The 21,515-nt window shown below is 47.2% G+C and overlaps 1 protein-coding gene across 1 annotated transcript in view; it reads right to left on the bottom strand.

Annotated features, from left to right (window-relative positions):
- The window catches only part of NOS1 (nitric oxide synthase 1), an 88,445-nt gene that overhangs the window by 53,859 nt on the left and 13,071 nt on the right, over positions 1-21,515 (bottom strand). The window contains exon 2 of the mRNA XM_060118327.1: positions 18,960-19,086. Within this exon, the coding sequence (XP_059974310.1) occupies positions 18,960-19,086 (127 nt within the window). The remainder of the gene's footprint in view (positions 1-18,959; positions 19,087-21,515) is intronic.

The raw sequence follows: 21,515 nt of genomic DNA, 5'->3' as shown, positions 1-21,515 counted from the left end.
AGTGACCTTGAGGCTGGGCATTCACACATCCAAATTGTATTTATTGAGCACCTACTATGTGCTAGACACTGTTAGGCATTGGGGACACTGAGGTGGACAAGGCAGTCAGGATCCTTGTCCTTCTGGAGCATCGTTTTGGGAGAAGCAGAGACAAATAATAAGTAAACTAATCTGTGGATGATATAATTTCAGGTGGTGATAAGAATATAATATAGAGGGAGGTAATGGTGACAAAGTAGAGGGGAAAGAGGCAAGTGCAAAGACCCTGAGGTAGGGATGGGTTTGCTCAGTTCAAAGCACCAGCAAGGAGGCCAGTGTGGCTGGAGTGGATGAGTGAGGGTGAGTACAAGGAGATGAAGTCAGAAAGGAGGCAGGGTCCACGTCTCATCAGCTTGGAGGTGCTCAGGCTGGCAGGGAGCTGTGAATTAGGATTAAATCAGGTTAAGCCTAGGACAGAAATCCCAGGGAACTCTGAAGGCCAACTACTGAAAACTAGCACTCAATGAGCACTTGCTATGTTCCAAGCAACATCATCCCCATTTTACAGATGAGGAAACTGAGGCACAGAGAGGTTAACTAAGTTGTCTAAGACCACAGAGCTAGTAAGCTGGAGCCAGGAGTCCAAGCCTGGCAGTCTGGCCTTTGAAACCATGCCTTTAACTGTTTGACTATCCTGCCTCTTGACGATCATGCACAATTTACTCACTCATTCATTCATTCATTCATTCATTCAACACATGTTTATTGAATATCTCCTATGTGCCAGGCAAGTCAGTAAAGGCCAGGGCTACAAACATACAGATGTGATCTGTGCCCTCACGGAGTTCACAGTCCAATGGGGATGGTGATTTAATGAACCATTGTAATTGAATGAAGTGGGTACCATAACTTGGGACGTTGGCAGTGTGTAGGGGGCTGTGGAAGCACACAGAAGAGGCGCCTGACCCAGAGTATTTGACTTCTAAGTCAAGACCTGAAGGATAAGTAGGTGCTAACCAGGCAAAGAAGTGGAAGCACAGTCTTGCTGGCAGAGAAGTGAGAGGCATAGCCACCTTTCCAGCCGAGGAAGAGGAGCTCTGTGCTAAAGCATCCATGATGCCATGTTGGAGTCTGGGGAACAGGAGGCAGGTGACAGCATGCCACTGTTAAAGATCATGCCAGAACCGTGCAGGGAGCAATGGCAGAGAACAAAAGGAAGGTACTATATGACTCATGATCTTCCACACCCCCCTGCTCTGGCCAGACCCAGTCATCCCCAGTGGCTCCCGTCTCAGTGTTGGGTACCGCCATCCATCCACCACCTGTGCATATGCCACAGGGAGGAGCTTCCTGGACATCCTCCTCTTTATCTCCCACCCCCAATCCATCCCTGACTCCCAACCATTTTAGCCTTCTAAATAACTCTAGAATCCATTTGGTCCCCTTTCTCTCCATCTACTGGCCAGCACCCTGTCCAAGCCTCCATCATCTTTCATTGGGGTGATTGCAACAGCCTCCTAAATGTTAGCCATTCTTCATCACTATTGGTGTCGTTATTCTGCTACTAGTAAAACTTGTAGTCCTCGTACAACGACTACTGCTATCAGCGTTACTGCTATACTGCCACCCCGGGAGCAGGAGAACGAGATGGATGAATTCCCTAATAGGGAATAGGCAAACTCCCTATTTGCCTTTCTATCCTGCTAAACTCTTAAGTTATTTTACTCATGTCCCCACGTGAAGCCACGTCCAAACTCCACTTCCTTGGAAGGCCTGTCCAGACAACCTAAACTTCTTTATTTCGGATTCTATTTCCACTCCTGTGTCTTCCATCAGATGTCCAGGTGATGGAGGGCACCTCTGGGCAGGCCTTCGTGGTGACAAATTCCTCTGATGGTGCCGACGACCTGCATCCTTGAGAAAATAAAATCCTACCTTTCCTGCATGGGAGGCACCCCAGCCGTCCTCCCTAGGCAGGCCGTCACTTAGCCCGTTTAGAAACTCTGTCTCTTAACACCCTGGAGGTTGAGGGGCAGCTGGAATCCCACAGTGGGGATAACAGACGAGGTGTTGGTGCTGGGGTCGGGCCCAGGACCCGTGGAGGTGACAGGAGGGCAGGAGGGCAGGGAGCCTGACAAGGAGGGAGGAAGAGAGGAGTGGGGCGTGGCCGGTGGGCAGGCAGCCGGCAGCAATCATTGGCAGGGCGGAGGGAGTGAGATAACAGGCAGTAAAAGAGACCATGTGCTGAGGGTCCGGATGTGCGAGGGGTGGTCATTACGAGACAAGTGATTGGGGGCCCAGGTGTGAGGTGTGCCATTCTGCACCCCAGGCTGTGTGAACTGCCCACTTGAAACCAGGCATTAGGGGGCCTCTGGCAGTGCTGTTGTACTTGGGCTTTGATGTTTTAATTAGCCAGCAGTAATATTAGATGACTCAGGAGGGGACAAATGGGGAGATTAATATAGCACTCAGGGGCCTGCATGGGGGATGCAAATGACTTTTCTGAGTGGGGACCTAAGCTAAAGATTCAGATTAGTGGCCCTTGTGGGTTGTTAAGCTGGGGATGGAGCACAAGTGGACTCTGGGCTGCAGCTGTGTGCGTTTGATTTGTGTCTGGGGTAGACAATGGAAGCTTTTCAGGTCGCGGGGGACACGGACTTGATTTCAGTGGGTTCTATGGGAGGGCTCCTCGATGCCTGTTCCTCAATTTGCAGAGGAGGCTCTGAGCTCCTGGGCATTTCAAAGGCTTTGTCCACACCTCTTTGCTTGGGGAGCCTGCAGAGAGGCCCTGAGGAAATGGAAGGAAAAGATCTCGCAACCCAAGAGGAGACAGCAGGGGAGGTCATGTCAGCCTGGGGCCCTGAGCCAGGAATTCAGCTTGCAGGAGCCCCGGGACCCTCATTCCTTCCCCCTTTCCCTCCCTCCCTGCTTTCTCTCTTTCAACAAATACACACTGAATACGTACTGTGTGTCAGGGACTTGTGTTCTAGGCCCTACAGTGATCCCCATTCTCTTGGGAGAAGCATCTTGTAGCTGCATGCTCTGAAGCAAGGGTTTGCAACCTGTGGCCCCGTGGGCCAAATTTGGTCTACCATCTATTTTGGTACAGCCCATGGACTAAGAATGGTTTTCCCATTTTAAACTTGTTGAATAAAAAAGTCAAAAGAAGGATAATGTCCCATGACAGGTGAAAGTTACATGAAGTTTGAATTTCAGTGTCCGTGAATAAAGTTTTATTGGCACACAGCCAACCTTGTTTGTTTCCATGTTGTCTGTGGCTGCCTTTGCAATACAAGGGCAGAGTGGGGAAGTTGTGATGGAGACTAAGATGGGATGGCCCACAAAGCCAAAAATATTTCCTATCCTCTCCCTTACAGAAAAAGTTTGCAGACTCCTGATGTGAAGCATTAAATTCCAGTGGCTGAAAGCTAACTTACTTATGTCTCCATCCACTTAAACATTGCTGAGTCAGAGATCACTCCTGATCATTCTTTAAAGCAGCGCCCCATCCTTGTTACTCTCTGCCCCTTTATCATGCTTTATTTTTATTTTTATTTATTTTTATTTATTTTTTGTGGTATGCAGGCCTCTCACTGTTGTGGCCTCTCCCGTTGCGGAGCACAGGCTCCGGACGCGCAGGCTCAGCGGCCATGGCTGACAGGCCCAGCCGCTCCACGGCATGTGGGATCCTCCCGGACCGGGGCACGAACCCGCGTCCCCTGCATTGGCAGGCAGACTCTCAACCACTGCGCCACCAGGGAAGCCCCCATGCTTTATTTTCATTCATAGCACTTATCACTGCCTGTAGTTTGTGAGTGCATATGTATTTGCACATGAATGTACGTAGTTATATCTCTTTATCTTATGTAGATTTACATATATCTTTATAGATGTTTAGATATAGATACAGTTTTTTGCCTACTCACCATCTACTTTGCTCTTTTGCCAGTCTCTAGACCGGTGCCCAGCACACACTACGTGTTCAACAACATCTTCATTTGAGGTCTGCTATGGACTGAATTGTATCCTCTCGAATTCATATGTTGAAGCTCTAATTCCCATTGTGACATATTTGGAGATAGGGCTTTTAGAAGGTACTTAAGGTTAAATGAGGTTATAAGGGCAGGACCCTAATCTGATAGGAGTAGTGGTCTCGTAAGAAGAGGAAGAGAGATCACTCTCTCTCTCTTTCCCTGTGTGCAAAGGCTGTGTAAGGTGGCTGTCTGAAAGCCAGGAAGAGAGCCCTCACCAAACGCGGCCATGCTGGTACCACCCTCCAGAACTGTGAGAAATAACTTTCTGTTGTTTAAGCTGCTGAGTCTGTGGTTGCTGTTTTGGCAGCTTGAGCTATTTAATATAAGGTCTAAATGCATTTCAAATTGTAAAGCAATTATACTCCAATAAAGATGTTTAAATAATGGGGCCTCCCTGGTGGCGCAAGTGGTTGAGAGTCCGCCTGCCGATGCAGGGGATACGGGTTCGTGCCCCGGTCTGGGAGGATCCCATATGCCGCGGAGCGGCTGGGCCCGTGAGCCATGGCCGCTGAGCCTGCGCGTCCGGAGCCTGCGCGTCCGGAGCCTGTGCTCCGCAACGGGGGAGGCCACAACAGTGAGAGGCCCGCATACCGCAAAAAAAAAAAAAAAAAGATGTTTAAATAAATAAACAAATGCAGTTCAAAATTGTGGAGTTCCTTAAATGCTAAGCCAAAGACTTTGGCCTTGATTTAGTAGACAGTGGAGAAGCTGCCTTATGGAGGGGGTGGCATTATCGAAGCTGAATTTTAGGAAATATGTGACTGCTGGGACTACAGGAGGGAGAGGGTGAAGGCTCAGAGACCCAGGAGGGGGCCGCTGCACCAGTGCAGGGGAGGGGCCAGGAGGGTGGAAAATACAGCTGCAGGAGCAGACGACAGGAAGGGAGGAGATGGGAGCTGGGGTGCCAGAAGCAGGACAAGAGCCTTGTAGCATGAGAGGATGGGAGGGAAAAGAACAAAGTCAACAATGACTTGGAGGCTTCCAGTCTAGGTAAGTGGGAGGATGTGAGCCTCTTAGCAGACGTTGGGAAGTAAGGAGTGGGAGCGGGGGGAACGTGGAGGGAGGATTTTAAGGCAGGAAGATAGATGCTAGACATCAGAATCTGGCAGATCTAGAAACAGAGAGGCCGGGCACCCTGCCCTCCTCCGATCGTGGGCTGTCACAGCCAGGATTCTCACAGTGAGACCGGGACAAGAGCTTGACAGCAGGGAGGGGGGTGCCTGCCAGACACAGAACATATTAGGAGCCGTTAGGAGTTGAACTGTGTTCTCCCAATTCATACCTTGATGCCCTAATCCCAGGACCTCAAAATGTGACCTTATTTGGAGTCTTTAAAGAGGTAATTAAGTTCAAATGAGGTCATTAAGGTGGCCTTAATCCAATATGACTGGTGACCTTACAAAAAGGGGAAATTAGGAGGCAGACACGTATACAGGGAGAACGCCATGTGAACACGAAGACCGTCATCTGCAAGCCAAGGACAGGGGCCTGGAGCAGCTCCTTCCCTCACAGCCCTCAGAAGGAACTAACTCCGTAGCCACCTTGATCTCAGACTTTTGGTTTCCAGATTCTGAGATAATAAATTCCTGTTGTTTAAGCCACCCAGTCTGTGGTGCTTCCTCCTGAAAACAGCTCTAGGAAGCGAATCTAGGAGCTGAGGCCCAAACCTGTACAAAGCAAGTCAGTTCTCGTTCTTTCACTGCTGGTGTCAGCACCAGCCCCTCCCTCATAGGCCTTCAGCAACTTGCCCTGCTTGGCTTGCTCTAAAATGAGGGCAGCACGCTGGGGCTGAGCCGGGCAGCGGGCCATCCAAACCAGGGCCTGGATGCCACACACCATGCTGCAGTCCCTTAGCTGCAGCCCCAGGCGTCACTGTTCCAATCTGTGGGTACCACCACTCAGAGCAGCAAGTTTAACCCGGTTGGGAGCTGTGGCAGCTCCGTTTCTAGAACCACGGGCCCTCAAACCAGCAGGTACGCACCCATCTGTGCAATTAAAATATTGCTACTTATAAAACTTAACCAACAGTGTTAAGTACCTTGGAGTATAATTTCCTTGTAGTGTATTCAAAGCATGATTTCTAAAGTGATTCATTCTTTATAATAACTCCACGGAGGCCTGAAATGGCTTATGCTTCCCCCACTCTCTCTCTTTCCCCCCGATTCAATGGTCCGTGTTCTATCGTCTGTGGAGGATGATTACGGAAGGGGGTGCTTGGGAGTCAGACTCATCACAGTTTGGGTTCACAGACAAGGGCCTCTGGAGGTGAGGTTTTGTTTTTGTTTTTGACCCTGCAGGGCTGCATGTGGGATCTTAGTTCCCCGACCAGGGACTGAACCCGCACCTCCTGCAGTGGAATCAGGGAGCCCTAACCACTAGACGGCCAGGGAAGTCCCAAGGGGTTTTGAAGTTAGCTTGTTGTTGCTTTCTCCAAATGAGGTGATGCTTGTAGTCACAATGATCTCACAAGATGATCAGAATATTAGACAACTTTAAACTTGGTCCCATTGCCAGACCAGAATGTATATGTGCACTATGAATTAATTTTGAGAAACCCTGTAATTATCTTGTGGCCCATCCCTATTATATTGCATTGTACTGTGTGTGTTTATTAAAAGCATTAACTTGCTAAATGTAAATATTTAAAATGCACAGCAAGCTTGGTGATCATGTTTTGGACTTTTTACCTTTTAAACATTCTGGGACCCTCAGAAAATAGAAGTGTGGTGGGGCTCTGTGGACTTCCGAGAATCTCCATGTGAAGATGGCTTTGGCTGCTGATACCCATTTGCAAATAGAGGAGGAAACAATGACTTTGACCCAACTCGGCCTATCTGAGGAAAGAATCTGAATACGGTTTGATGCAATAAATGAGCATACAGAGCGGAGTCACTGGTTCCTGAGCTAGAATGTCATTGTCCTACATGGACAACACTCAAACAGCTTGCACAGAATATATTCACTATTAAAACAAACAGTTAACAGAATACATGCAGGGCTTCCCTGGTGGCGCAGTGGTTGGGAATCCACCTGCCGACGTAGGGGACACGGGTTCGAGCCCTGGTCCAGGAAGATCCCACATGCTGTGGAGCAAGTAAGTCCAGGCGCCACAACTACGGAGCCTGCACTCTAGAGCTTGCAAGTCACAACTACTGAAGCCCGCGTGCCTAGAGCCTGTGCTCCACAACAAGAGAAGCCACTGCAAGGAGAAGCCCACGCACCGCAATGAAGAGTAGCCCCCATTAGGCACAACTAGGGAAAGCCCGTGTGCAGCAACGAAGACCCAACACAGCCAAAAATAAATAAATAAATAAATAAATTTATTTTTTTAAAAAATGTGGAAATTCCAGCAGGGCTGAACCCGAACACCTGTCAATATAGGCCCCACTTCCTGGTTCCACCCTGGCTCAGACCACCTACAGCAGCAGGTCACAGAAGGCTGGTCTCTTGACTAAGTGACCTAGGAAGACCCTGGAGGTCACTGAGCAGGTGATGGTCTGGGTGGAGGGATGTGAAACATCAGCAAGATTTGGATTCTGCTGCCACTGGGAACTCTGAGGGACTCTGTTCAATACAAATTCCTGGAGAGCATCCTTTGCGCCCTGTTTGAGGGCAATCCAGGAACCCCAGGTAACTTGAGGAAGTGGGAAGGGGGTATTGAAAATGCTCTGGGGAAAATCCAACCTGAGTGTCTCACTTTGATCATGAGCCAGATCAAGGCAAAGGATACCTGGCCCTTGGGGCCAGAGTTGGGGGCAGAAGTGGGTTTAATTGCAACTTATATTATATTAGGGATTTGGGGGCACTTTCCCACAGAGAGAAACTAACCTCAAAACGTAAGAGGTTTCTCAAGTGCTTAGAGACAGGCTTAGGGAAGGGAGTAGTCAACAGGCCCCCCCCCACCAAGGAAGGTACCCTGAATGCAGCCAGTGGAATCTGCTAGAGCCAGCCAGGTGGGCTCTGCGGGGAACATCTGCTCATGAGTCTACGAAACCGCAACTATCACAGTGGGATAACTGCTGTGTGTGTCTGTGTCTGGAGCTTGTCTTGAGACTGGTTGTTTCTGGAGGTTGAGGCAAATACTCGAGGAAAAGATGACGTCTAGGCTCTGAACTCAAGGGCTGTGATCATTTCACTTTCATTTCGAGTGACATTCAGTAAATGCCTATTCTGTGCCTCACCCAGGCTAGGCCACTGCATATCCACTGGTACATGGACTCCTCATGGTAACCCATTTTTCAGAGGAGGAAATGGAGGCTCTGAGAAGTAAACTGACTATCCCCAAATTAACAACTGATAGGCCACAGAGCTGGGCCTGGAATCCAGGCCTTCAAAGTTTCCTTTTTTTCCATCTAGGTCTTACTGCTCCCTGCTCTGTGTATTCCTAGAGCTTGGCCCCAGGAGGTAAATGCCATACACAACATTAATTTGAACGATTGACAAGGATGATGATGTCATCATAAAGGGAAAGAGACGTGGCTTTGTCACCAAGACTCAGTGGGTGGTTGCGTTCCCTTTCTGGGCCACAAGGGTGTCATCTACAAAATGGGGACAGGGCTTCTTGCCCTATCTGCCTCACATTAGCAATATAATCATTAGCAATACATCTTTACCTAAATTAGCAATATGATGCCTAGATCAGCAATATAATAATTAGCCAAATCACAACAACAACATAATAATGACGCTAACGAACTTTTTTGGAGCGTTTATTCTGTGCCAGGCCTTGTAGAGTTAAGAGTGGCTCTAGGGCTCCATGGCCTGGGTTCAAGTCCCATCTTGCCCACTTACTAGTCAAGTGACCTTCTTCAAGCTATTCAACCCTTGGGGCCTCAGTTTATTCATCTGTAAAATGGGAACGATAACAGTACTCCATTCGGTTGGGCTGGGGATTAAATGAGACTGTGGATCTAAAGTGCTTGGCACAGTGCCTGCCTCCGCTCAACAAATGTCAGCTTTGATCGTGACAGCAGATGCTATCATTTCATACAGTATCTCATTTCTTCCTCCCTACTACTCCACCAGCCCATAAGCCACTATGAACCTCAGCACAGATGCTGATCAGCTGTCTGACCACGGTCACCAGGAGGAGGAAGCCAAACCTAGGCTGACCCCATAGCTGAGCTCTTGACCCCAGTGCTGTTCATGAGTCCAGGGATTAGAATGACCACACCCCCTGCAGGGTGGTATTGTTATCAGCGTTACTGTTATTTTTATCCCGACATCATTACATGCAGTGAGTCAGGGCTGACTTAGAAGACTTCCCTGCAGCATGCTGGGCTGTCGCTGAGAGGCAGAGGGCTGTGCTGGTTTGCCTTCATCCAGACACGGCCTGGCTGGGTCTGGCTGGCCCCTTCTGGTCATCAGCAAAGCCAGCAGCAGCTGGCCGGTTGGGGTGTTTACTCCCAGAGGGGCCCGGGACACCTCTGAAGATTGAGGGCCCATAAGCACTCCCCTTGTGTCTTATAATTTGGAGCTGTGCAGAGAGGTTGGTGTGATGCTGACACTTACCTGGAAATAGGGAAAAGCTTCTCAGCAGATTCTGACATTTTGAAAGCCAGAAAGCCCTATGTCCCCAGGGGTGAAGCAATGCCAGGTTCTTGATGAAGTGGGGGGGATGGGGTGGGAAGGGAGATTTCAAAATAAGAACCATCTCTCTGACTACCTTGTTGCCTTTGTCAGTAAGAGGCTGGATAGAGGGGCAGCGGGCTGAATAAGGAGGAAGAAACCCAAATGGAAACGCCACTTCCCCCAGGCCCAGGAGCCCCCTTGCACCCACTAAGGATTGGATGGATGCTTAATTAGTATCTGAAAATAGACGTTCTGCTCCCAAGCAGGGCACGGTTCTATCCCTACCCCTTAGGAAAGCAAATCAGGCAGGCAAGAAAAATAGATGCTTAATAAGAAGGGAAGCAGAGAAGGGCTTGTTTCAAGTCCTAAGGTTTTGCGGGGAGAATGGACAAACAGCACTCTTTCATGTCCTTATTCTAGGGTAGCATTTCCACTTAGGAGGGTTATTATGTAAGGGGCTTTTAGAAAGTGTCAAAACTCAATATGTGTCTCAGGTGGTATTAGCATCAAAGACAACCTCAGCAATCAAATAATAATCCTTAGCAAGAAAAAGAAACATAGTGTATCAGCCATCGCTGTTCCTTTTAAAACTGTAATGCTTTCCCCCACTTTCTTCTAGGCAAACTCCTACATGATCGTCAAAACCCAGATCAAATGTCACCTCTTCCAGTAAACCTTTCCTGATACCGCCTGAGGTATTTATGTTCCCACAGTGTCTTGTGTCCCTCTCTATTTTAGGATTAATTGCACTGTCCATGTGTCTGTCTCCCCAATTCACCCGTGCAGTTCTCAGGGGAAGGGAGGGCGATGCTTGTTCACCTTTGCTTCCACCCAAAGCTGCGCAGGTGGCAGGTATTGGGTGACTATTTTTTGTGTGATGGGTGAACCGATTCATTCCATCCACCAGCCCAGGCCAGATACAATTTGCAAGGGGATGTTAAAGATAAGCATCACAGAGTCATTCACACACTGTGCTCTAGTGACCAGGGACTTGAGTCTCACTGGCTCTACCCATTGCTGACCCAAACTATTAGCAAGAGAAATAACCACTAGGTGAAGATTAACATCTCATCCTTCTGAGGCTAATTTAAGAGAAGTTGCCTCTATGGCTCGATTTTCCTTGAGTCTGGACAAACAAGAGTATCAAAGAGGATAGGACAGACCACACTATTCCTTCAGGGGCCTAACAGTCGTCTGAGTCAGGAAGTTCTTTCTCATGTCTAGCCTGCATCTGCCCTGCTTCACCTGGGCTCTGTTGCCTTTTGCCCAGTCCTTGGGGAAAAGGCAGACTAGCTGCTCCTCCACCAGCTCCTGTCTCTTTGTGACTCAGGAAGGCAGGTAGTGGCTGGGTCTCTCTTTGTGTTATTAACAATGCTACCCCCTCCACCAATGCCTAAAAAGGCAGCAAATGTAGATTACAACTGGGAGGAAGGAAGCTGATTCCAGGAGCTCCAGGTAAAGTGGCTTTGAGCAGGTAGAGAAGAGGCTAAGCATAGGAGCTGGTCTTTCAGGCCAGAAAGAAACACATTGGGTTTTCTGTTAATTTGCTCAGCCTGGGAAACATTTCTGAGCCCTGTGGCTTTGAGGGTGTCTAGCAGGAGGTAGCTGGGCTGTTTCTTTAGCACTGGGACTCTAATATAACTGAGCGCTTGGGTCTCCAGCTCTTTTCAGCTCTATTTCTGAGAGGCATTTGGAAAATTGAGTCTTAGACAGCAGAGCCCAGATAATCTCACAGGCCAGTGATTTTGAACCTTTTTTGGGTCACGGACTACAGTGAGGACTTGATAATGATAAAGGAGTGAGTGCAAATCCAAGCACTGCTGGTCTGTATGTCATGCTTCCAGAAGCTCCCATGTCTAAAACTGTTTGGCCATGTTAACCTCAGGGAGACGGTCTTTTCCCCTTTCTCCAGCACCCTTTCTCCTCCAAGGAAATGGAATTTCCATTTTAGAGGAGGCCTTAAGGCAGGTTCTCAGCACCTCCCCCTGATTGCTATAGACTGAATGTTCATGTCCCCTGCAAATTCATCTGTTGAAACCCAACCTCTATGTGATGGTTTTGGAGGCGGGGCCTTTGGGAGGTGATGAGGTCATGAGGGTGGAGCCCTCATTAATGGAATTAGTGTCCTTATGAAAGAAACCCCAGAGAGGTCCCTTGTCCCTTCTACCATGTGAGGACACAGCCATAGATGGCTGTCTATCAAGCAAGAAGCAGGCCTGCACTAACGTTGAATCTGCCAGTGCCTTGATCTTTTATTTCTCAGCCTCCAAAACTGTGGGAAATAAATTTCTGTTGTTTATAAGCCACCCAGTCTACAGTATTCTGTTATAGCAGCCCAAATGGACTAAGATACTGATCATTTCATCATGATGCCTTGCAAAGAAGGTCTCTGATCCTATTTTTTTAAATTAGTTAATTAATTTTTGGCTGTGTTGGGTCTTCGTTTCTGTGTAAGGGCTTTCTCTAGTTGCGGCAAGCAGGGGCCACTCTTCATCACGGTGCGTGGGCCTCTCACTATCGTGGCTTCTCTCGTTGGAAGCACAGGCTCCAGACGTGCAGGCTTAGTAGTTGTGGCTCACGGACCTAGTTGCTCCGCGGCATGTGGGATCTTCCCAGACCAGGACTCGAACCCGTGTCCCCTGCATTGGCAGGAAGACTCCCAACCACTGAGCCACCAGGGAAGCCCCTCTCTGGTCCTATTAATCTCCGTGTCCTGTCCCCAGTATTGAACCCTACTCCTCTGGCTTGAAGTTCAAGTTTATGTTTTTCAAGCTGTCACTGTCTAACCTATATGGACCTTCTGAAAGGAAATAGCCATAATCGTGCTATCACTCAGATTTCAGCAGGACTTTAAGGGTTTTTCTGGTGGGGTCAAGGCCTCCTCTGCTTCTTCCCTCTACCCCAGATCTCAGGGGTTACTGCAGACCAGCAATCCCAAACTCTGATACATAGAGGGGGCAGGTAGGCAAGGCAAATCGGTAAAGCCAGCTGGGTAAGCTCAAGACAAAACATGTGGTTGCATATTAAACACATAAGAATATTCTTCATTCTCACAAACATGAAATCGTTCGCATCTTTCCTGAAATGTGTAAACCTCTTGGTCAATCCCTACCTGCCACTTGTAATAAAGACATGGATACGAAAAGATTTAACTTTCATCCTATTACAAGAAAACCAACAGCACTAATGTTATGATAAATGACAATGAACAGCTGGCAGTAATGACAGGAGCACAGAAGAGAGTGGTGGGCATTGTGACAAACTGGAGAGCGCACACCCTGTGTAGTGGGAACAGCTGTTAACGCAGTCCAGGCAGATTACTGCCCCATAATATAGGGTCAATGTAGCCAGACTGTCCACATTTGTAAGAGAAGTTGTAAACGTGATAATTACATGAAAATGTGAAACATTGGCAATAAACTCAAAGTACAAACATAAATTGTCAATGAGGACAATATAGTACAAACTTAACAAATCATGTCTACAGCCTGGATCTGGCCTGAGGCTACCTCTTTCTGTCCTTTGTCTTGGGAGGGGGTTTGCATTATGGCAACACCCTTTCCCTTCAGTTAAGAAAGAAAATGTAAAGAAAATGTAAGCTCTATTTGTTCATTTAATCATTAATGGATAATAATAGTCCTTACACTCACAGTATGGCCTGGATTTTTGAGGACAGCATAAAAGAAGGCTACAGTTGTGCTTGTCCACCAAACATTCCCAGGTGTCCCTGCAAGAGGGGGCGTGCTTGGCCGGTGGCATCATGGATCTGACCTACTGTGAAATCCTGATGTCTTTATCTTCCCGGCCAACCATCAGCAGCTAAAGAAAGCAATTCCCACTGAGGCTCTGGAATGTCTCATCCTCCCCTGTGAAGTTACTTAGAGAGGCTATGAGTCATTGCTCATGTGGGCTAGTGATGAAAGGTGTTGTCCATAGATTAAACATTGAAAGAAAGAGCTTGGCAACCTGGCCTGTGCCATCCAGGGCTTGGGACAGGTGGAGCGAAGGAAGAAGATGATCTGCTGAGTGGCCATTCCACCCATACTTTGCTCTGGTGCAGGGAGGGGTGGGAAATTCACATGCCAGGGTTGCTCTGGTCTGGTCTGTTAGGTGAGGAAAAGGCTCTGCTAATCTCTAGCCAGATCTAGCCACTCTCACCATATTGACTCAGCTGATAAAACATTTCTCAGAAAATTGGCAGAGACTGAAGAGCTTGATAACACACCAAGCTGGTGAGGCTGTGGGGAAACAGTCATTCGCCTGCTTAGCAGGTGGGAATGGTGCAATTCCTGTGGTGAGCCGTTTGGCCATTTCTGCCCAAGTCACAAATGTATATGACCTTTGAGTCAACAATTCTGCTACTAGGAATTTATTCTTTTGATAAGCCCACCCATCTGTCAATGAGGTATCTGCACAATGTCATGCATTATAGCAATGTCATGGCAAAATATTGGCAATGGACCTCGTGTCCACTTTGGAGGACTGGCTCAATAAACATGGCAGAGCAATATAATGGAATATTATGCAGCCATGAAAAAGAACCGGGACTCTTTACCTACTAATGAGGACTAATCTCTAAGATACGTTGATAAGTGAAAGAACAAGGCACAAAACAATACAGCCATATGTTGGAGATATTGTGGGTTCATTTCCAGACCAATAATAATACAGCAAATACCACAATAAAGTACGTGACACTAAATTTTTGGTTTCCCAGTGCATACAAATGCTATATGTACTATACTACTATACTGTAGCCAACTAAGTGTGCAATAACCTTGTGTCTTAAAAAATGTACATAATTTAAATTAAAAATAATGCTACTGGAAAAATGGCACCAATAGACTTGCTCAGTGCAGGGTTGCCACAAACCTTCAATTTGTAAAAACAAACAAAAAAAGCAATGAAACAAGGTCTGCCTGTATGATGTGCTCTCATTTGCATAAAAACATGTGAAAATAGCTCTCTGCACATGGCCCTGGGCTGCCATCTTGGATTGCAGTGTCGTTCGACCACTTCTACACACGGCCTGCCTGAGCTGAGGTGCTGGCGGAAGCCATTCCGCACTAGGAACTCTGGTCGGAAGAGCTGGGTGTGAGGCCTCTGCACGTGGCCCCCTGTGAGCAAGTGAAACCCAACTAAGCACAAAGGAAAAAAAAAAACCATCTCAGAGCTGTGACTATTTTCAAGGCTACTGTATTTCTCTGTGGAACACTGCCTTTGGGGCAAAACAAGGGAGAAGCAAGTGATTCTAATGTGCAGCACAGAAGGAGAGCCACTGCAGACCAGCTTCTCCAACTCTGAAGGCACTCCAAGCGTGTGGCTGACAGGGTCTTGGTGCTCCGGCCGGGCGTCAAGCCTGAGCCTCTGAGGTCGTAGAGCTGAGTTCAGGACATTGGTCCACCAGAGACCTCCCGGCCCCACGTAATATCAAACAGCAAAAGCTCTCCCAGAGATCTCCATCTCAACGCTAAGACCCAGCTCCACTCAACGACCAGCAAGCTCCAGTGCTGGGCACCCCATGCCAAACAACTAGCAAGACAGGAACACAGCCCCACCCATTAGCAGAGAGGCTGCCTAAAATCAGAATAAAGTCACAGACACCCCAAAACACACCACCAGACGTGGTCCTGCCCACCAGAAAGACAAGATCCAGCCTCATCCACCAAAACACAGGCACTAGTCCCCTCTACCAGGAGGCCTACACAACCCACTGAACCAACTTTAGCCACTGGGGACAGACACTAAAAACAACGGGAACTACGAACCTGCAGCCTGTAAAAAGGAGACCCAAAACACAGTAAGTTAAGCAAAATGAGAAGACAGAGAAATACCCAGCAGATGAACGAGCAAGGTAAAAACCCACCAGACCAAACAAATGAAGAGGAAATAGGCAGCCTACCTGAAAAAGAATTCAGAGTAATGATAGTAAAGATGATCCAAAATCTTGGAAATAGAATGGAGAAAATACAAGAAACATTTAACAAGGATCTAGAAGAACTAAAGAGCAAACGAACAATGATGAACAGCACAATAAATGAAATTAAAAATTCTCTAGAAGGAATCAATAGGAGAATAACTGAGGCAGAAGCACAGATAAATGACCTGGAAGATAAAATAGTGAAAATAACTACCACAGAGCAGAATAAAGAAAAAAGAATGAAAAGACTTGAGGATGGTCTCAGAGACCTCTGGGACAACATTAAATGTACCAACATTCGAATTATAGGGGTCCCAGAAGAAGAAGAGAAAAAGAAACGGACTGAGAAAATATTTGAAGAGATTATAGTGGAAAACTTCCCTAATATGGGAAAGGAAATAGTCAATCAAGTCCAGGAAGTGCAGAGAGTCCCATACAGGATAAAATCAAGGAGAAACATGCCAAGACACATATTAATCAAATTATCAAAAATTAAATACAAAGAAGAATATTAAAAGCAGCAAGGGGAGGGCTTCTCTGGTGGCGCAGTGGTTGAGAGTCCACCTGCCAATGCAGCGGACATGGGTTTGTGCCCCAGTCTGGGAAGATCCCACATGCCGCGGAGCGGCTAGGCCCGTGAGCCACGGCCACTGAGCCTGCACGTCCGGAGCCTGTGCTCCGCAACAGGAGATGCCACAACAGTGAGAGGCCCGTGTACCGCAAAAAAAAAAAAAAAAAAAGCAGCAAGGGGAAAGCAACAAATAACATACAAGGGAAACCCCATAACGTTAACAGCTGATCTTTCAGCAGAAACTCTGCAAGCCAGAAGGGAGTGGCAGGACATATTTAAAGTGATGAAAGGGAAAAACCTACAACCAAGATTACTCTACCCAGCAAGGATCTCATTCAGATTCGACAGAGAAATTAAAATCTTTACAGACAAGCAAAAGCTAAAAGAATTCAGCACCACCAAACCAGCTTTACAACAAATGCTAAAGGAACTTCTCTAGGCAGGAAACACAAGAGGAGGAAAAGACCTACAATAACAAACCCAAAACAATTAAGAAAATGTTAATCGGAACATACATATCGATAACTACCTTAAATGTAAATGGATTAAATGCTCCCACCAAAAGACACAGACTGGCTGAACGGATACAAAAACAAGACCTTCCATATATATTCTGTCTACAAGAGACCCACTTAAGACCTAGGGACACATACAGACTGAAAGTGAGGGGATGGAAAAAGATATTCCATGCAAATGGAAATTGAAAGAAAGCTGGAGTAGCAATTCTCATATCACACAAAATAGACTTTAAAATAAAGACTATTACAAGAGACAGAGAAGGACACTACATAATGATCAAGGGATCAATTCAAGAAGAAGACATGACAACTGTAAATATTTATGCACCCAACATAGGAGCATCTCAATACATAAGGCAAATGCTAACAGCCATAAAAGGGGAAATCGACAGTAACACAATCATAGTAGGGGACTTTAACACCCCACTTTCAACAAAGTTGGACTGATCAACTAAAATGAAAATAAATAAGGAAACACAAGCTTTAAATGATACATTAAACAAGATGGACTTAATTGATATTTATAGGACAGTCCATCCAAAAACAACAGAATACACTTTCTTCTCAAGTGCTCATGGAACATTCTCCAGGATACATCATATCTTGGGTCACAAATCAAGCCTTGGTAAATTTAGGAAAATTGAAATCATATCAAGTATCTTTTCTGACCACAACGCTATGAGACTAGATATCAATTACAGGAAAAAAACTGTAAAAAATGCAAACACATGGAGGCTAAACAATATGCTACTAAATAACCAAGAGATCACTGAAGAAATCAAAGAGGAAATAAAAAAAAACTAGAAACAAATGACAATGAAAACATGACGGCCCAAAACCTATGGGATGCAGCAAAAGCAGTTCTAACAGGGAACTTTATAGCAATACAATCCTACCTCAAGAAACAAGAAAAATCTCAAATAAACAACCTAAGCTTACACCTAAAGCAATTAGATGGAGAAAAGGGAACCCTCTTGCACTGTTGGTGGGAATGTAAATTGATACAGCCACCATGGAGAACAGTATGGAGGTTCCTTAAAAAACTACCATGGGGCTTCCCTGGTGGCGCAGTCGTTGAGAGTCCGCCTGCCGATGCAGGGGACACGGGTTCTCGCCCCGGTCCGGGAAGATCCCACATGCCGCGGAGCAGCTGGGCCCGTGGGCCATGGCCGCTGAGCCTGCGCGTCCGGAGCCTGTGCTCCGCAACGGGAGAGGCCACGGCAGTGAGAGGCCCGCGTACCGCAAAAAAAAAAAAAACCTACCATGACACAGCAATCCCACTACTGGGCATATACCCTGAGAAAACCATAATTCAGAATGAGTCATGTACCACAATGTTCATTGCAGCTCTATTTACAATAGGCAGGACATGGAAGCAACCTAAGTGTCCATCGACAGATGAATGGATAAAGAAGATGTGGCACATATATACAATGGAATATTACTCAGCCATAAAAAGAAACGAAATTGAGTTATTTGTAGTGAGGTGGATGGACCTAGAGACTGTCATACAGAGTGAAGAAAGTCAGAAAGAGAAAAACAAATACTGTATGCTAACACATACATATAGAATCTAAAAAAAAAAAAAAAAAAAAAAAGGTCCTGAAGAACCTAGGGGCAGGACAGGAATAGACTCAGACGTAGAGAGTGGACATGAAGACACGGGGAAGGGGAAGCTGGGACAAAGTGAGAGAGTGGCAAGGACATATATACACTACCAAACGTAAAATAGATAGCTAGTGGGAAGCAGCCACATAGCATAGGGAGATCAGCTCGGTGCTTTGTGACCACATAGAGGTGTAGGATAGGGAGGGTGGGAGGGAGGGAGACGCAAGAGGGAAGAGATATGGGGATATTTGTATACATATAGCTGATTCACTTTGTTATACAGCAGAGACTAACACACCATTGTAAAGCAATTATACTCCAATAAAGATGTTAAAAAATGTGAAAATAATTTTTGTGTATTTGTTTGTCTATGCATAAAATATTGCTAAAAGGACCCCTAAAATGATGATTGATGAATACTGCTCGCCTCTGGGGAGGGAAACTGTGTGGCTGGGATGACGGGAGAGAGAAAAAGTTTTTACCATGTATCTTTTATATCTTTTAAATTTAAAACCACGTGAATGTCTTTCCTGGTAGAAACAGAAGGAAAATTTGAAAACTAGCAAGCTCGCAAAGTAAACTCAACCATATCAAAGCCAAAATCCATAGCCCAGGATAAGCACTCCCGGACTCAGCTCCCCACCCCAGTTCTCCAGCTACACTGGCTGGTTTCCTCCCCCACGTGGTTTGGGATTTGTCTCCCCAAGAGGATTCAGGGAGCCATGGAGTGTGGGTGCCAGGCTGGCACCACCACTTACCTGCTCCTTCTCTGAATACGGGTTGTTGAGGACGACTGGCATGTTGCCCTTCCCCCATAGGTCATTGAAGACTCGGTCGTTCTCCACACCAAGGGGCAGCGGCCTGTGTGATTTGCCATCCAGATCTCTGAAAGGCAAGGCAGGGGACGTGAGGGAGACTCGACGTCTGGAGTGACGGGCTGGTCACCCTGCTCTGAAAGTCCTGAGTCAGTGCAGAGCCTGCAGGGCTCACCCACCTGACTCTACACGGAGACGGGGAGCTTTGGACCTGCAGCCTGTCCCTTTGTAGGATCAAGCATGAAGGTGAGCTCATCCAACTTGGCATGGATGGCTGGCACACACCCATTTTGTGGACATCGTTTTAGGATGACCACGACATAGATTTTGTTCTTCCCTCCCTCTTCCCTCATCTAGGAACACAGGGGGCCCCTCTCCTAGCAGAATCCTATGCAGAACCCCTGGGCAGCTTAACATCCCTGAAACTTAACGATAGAAGACACAGGAAGCAAGAGGGATAGGGCTGGAAACCAGTCCTGCGGGCCAAGGTGATGAGTCATACAAACGCCATCTAGGGCACTGATCACAAGACTAGTGATACCAGCCCAGGATCAACAGGAATGATTCTGAAAATAAGGGGAACATAGCAACAGAAATAATACTACTATCAATAACGACAGCATTTATTAAGTACTTACTATGTGTCAAGCACTTTTCATATGTTTTAGTGAATTTAGTCCTTGGGACAACCGTATGAGGTAGGTATGAACGTTAATCACTATTTTTTTTAAAAAACTTTAAAAAATTATTTATCTATCTATTTATTTATTTATTTTTGGCTGAGTTGGGTCTTTTGTTGCTGTGTGCGGGCTTTTCTCTAGTTGCGGCGAGTGGGGGCTACTCTTCGTTGCGGTGCGCGGGCTTCTCACTGCGGTGGCTTCTCTTGTTGCAGAGCATGGGCTCTAGGCACGTGGGCTTCAGTAGTTGTGGCACATGGGCTCAGTAGCTGTGGCTCGCGGGCTCTAGAGCGCAGGCTCAGTAGTTGTGGCGCACGCGCTTTGTTGCTCCACGGCATGTGGGATCTTCCCAGAGCTGGGCTCGAACTCGTGTCCCCTGCATTGGCAGGAGGATTCTTAACCACTGTGCCACCAGGGAAGCCCAATCACTATTTTAAAGATGGCATAAGTGAGACAGAAGTTAAGTCGCTCGAGGTCACAGTATTCCAGCCTACTCTCCACATTTATTCTGAAGTAGAGGCTCTTACTAATACCATCACTTATCACCGTCACCATCACCACCATCAGCTTTATGGTTGTCATCATCAGCACCATCGTAATCATCACCATCCAACTTCTCCCTATCAGCATAACCCTCACTATCACCATAGCCATCAGCACCATCCCCGTCAGCACCAGTACCATTAGCCTCATTATCACCAACGCTATTGCCAAGATCATTCTCATCCTTCTCATCATCATCACCTTCATCAAATCAGAATCTTCATCATCATCCTCCTCTTACATCATCACCATCATCATCATCTTCATTACCACCATCATCTTCCTTACCGTCATTATCAGATGAGGAAACTGAGGCTCAGAGAGTTTAAATCACTAGCCTAAGTCTCACAGCTAGGGATGAGGGAGTTGGGATTCAAACCCAGGCTTGTTCCTGACTCTGGAGGTTGACTTTTTTTTTTTTTTTTTTTTTTTGCGGTACGCGGGGCCTCTCACTGTTGTGGCCTCTCCCGTTGCGGAGCACAGGCTCCGGACGCGCAGCCTCAGCGGCCATGGCTCACGGGCCCAGCCGCTCCGCGGCATGTGGGACCTTCCTGGACCGGGGCACGAACCCGTGTCCCCTGCATCGGCAGGCGGACTCTCAACCACTGCGCCACCAGGGAAGCCCTGGAAGTTGACTTCTTAACAATGAAGCTTTCCTGGCTCTCTGCCCTTGAACTCTGATAGGTTCAAGAAGAGGCTATCTTGGCTAGATTCCACAGGCTGACCATCCTCAGAGACGGAGAGAAGTCATGGCTGAAATGGGACTGACTTTGCATCAAAACCCAGACCTCCCAATCAGTCTGACTCATCTCTGTTCTCCTGCCCTCTGAGCACTGCCCTCCTGCTTCCTAACGATCTGCCTCTTTTTAACCCTCCCATCCAGTTTCACTCTACGGTATCTGTCTGTTCCCCAACTTTGGGTGATGTGGCTTGCTCTGTGGTCCATCTCAGTTTTGGTCCCAGGTGTCAAGGCTGGCCGTATCCAGCCTTCTGTTCTACATTCCCAGTTTTGGGGACTCCTGGTCCTGGCTCCAAAATCTCCTCCAAACCCCAATCTGGCGCTGACAGTCACTTGGGATGAATCAGAAGCCAGGGCCCAAGCTCTGAGTACAAGGCCGTAAGTGGTCCCTCTGGCTGCTCACAAGGAGGGGTGCTAACCAGAACCCCCTCCTTGCTTTGTTTCACAGCATTCTGGTGGCCCATGTCAAAGCCACTTCTGCTCACCTTGCTTGGAGAGGTCTGCAATTGTCAGAGGGAACATTCTGTTTTACCCTCTTTA

This window comes from Mesoplodon densirostris, chromosome 15 (genome assembly GCF_025265405.1).
Source record: "Mesoplodon densirostris isolate mMesDen1 chromosome 15, mMesDen1 primary haplotype, whole genome shotgun sequence".
NCBI classification, from domain to species: Eukaryota; Metazoa; Chordata; class Mammalia; order Artiodactyla; family Ziphiidae; genus Mesoplodon; species Mesoplodon densirostris.
The sequence above is the reverse complement of the archived record's forward strand: the minus strand, read 5'-3'. Positions and strand labels throughout refer to the sequence as shown.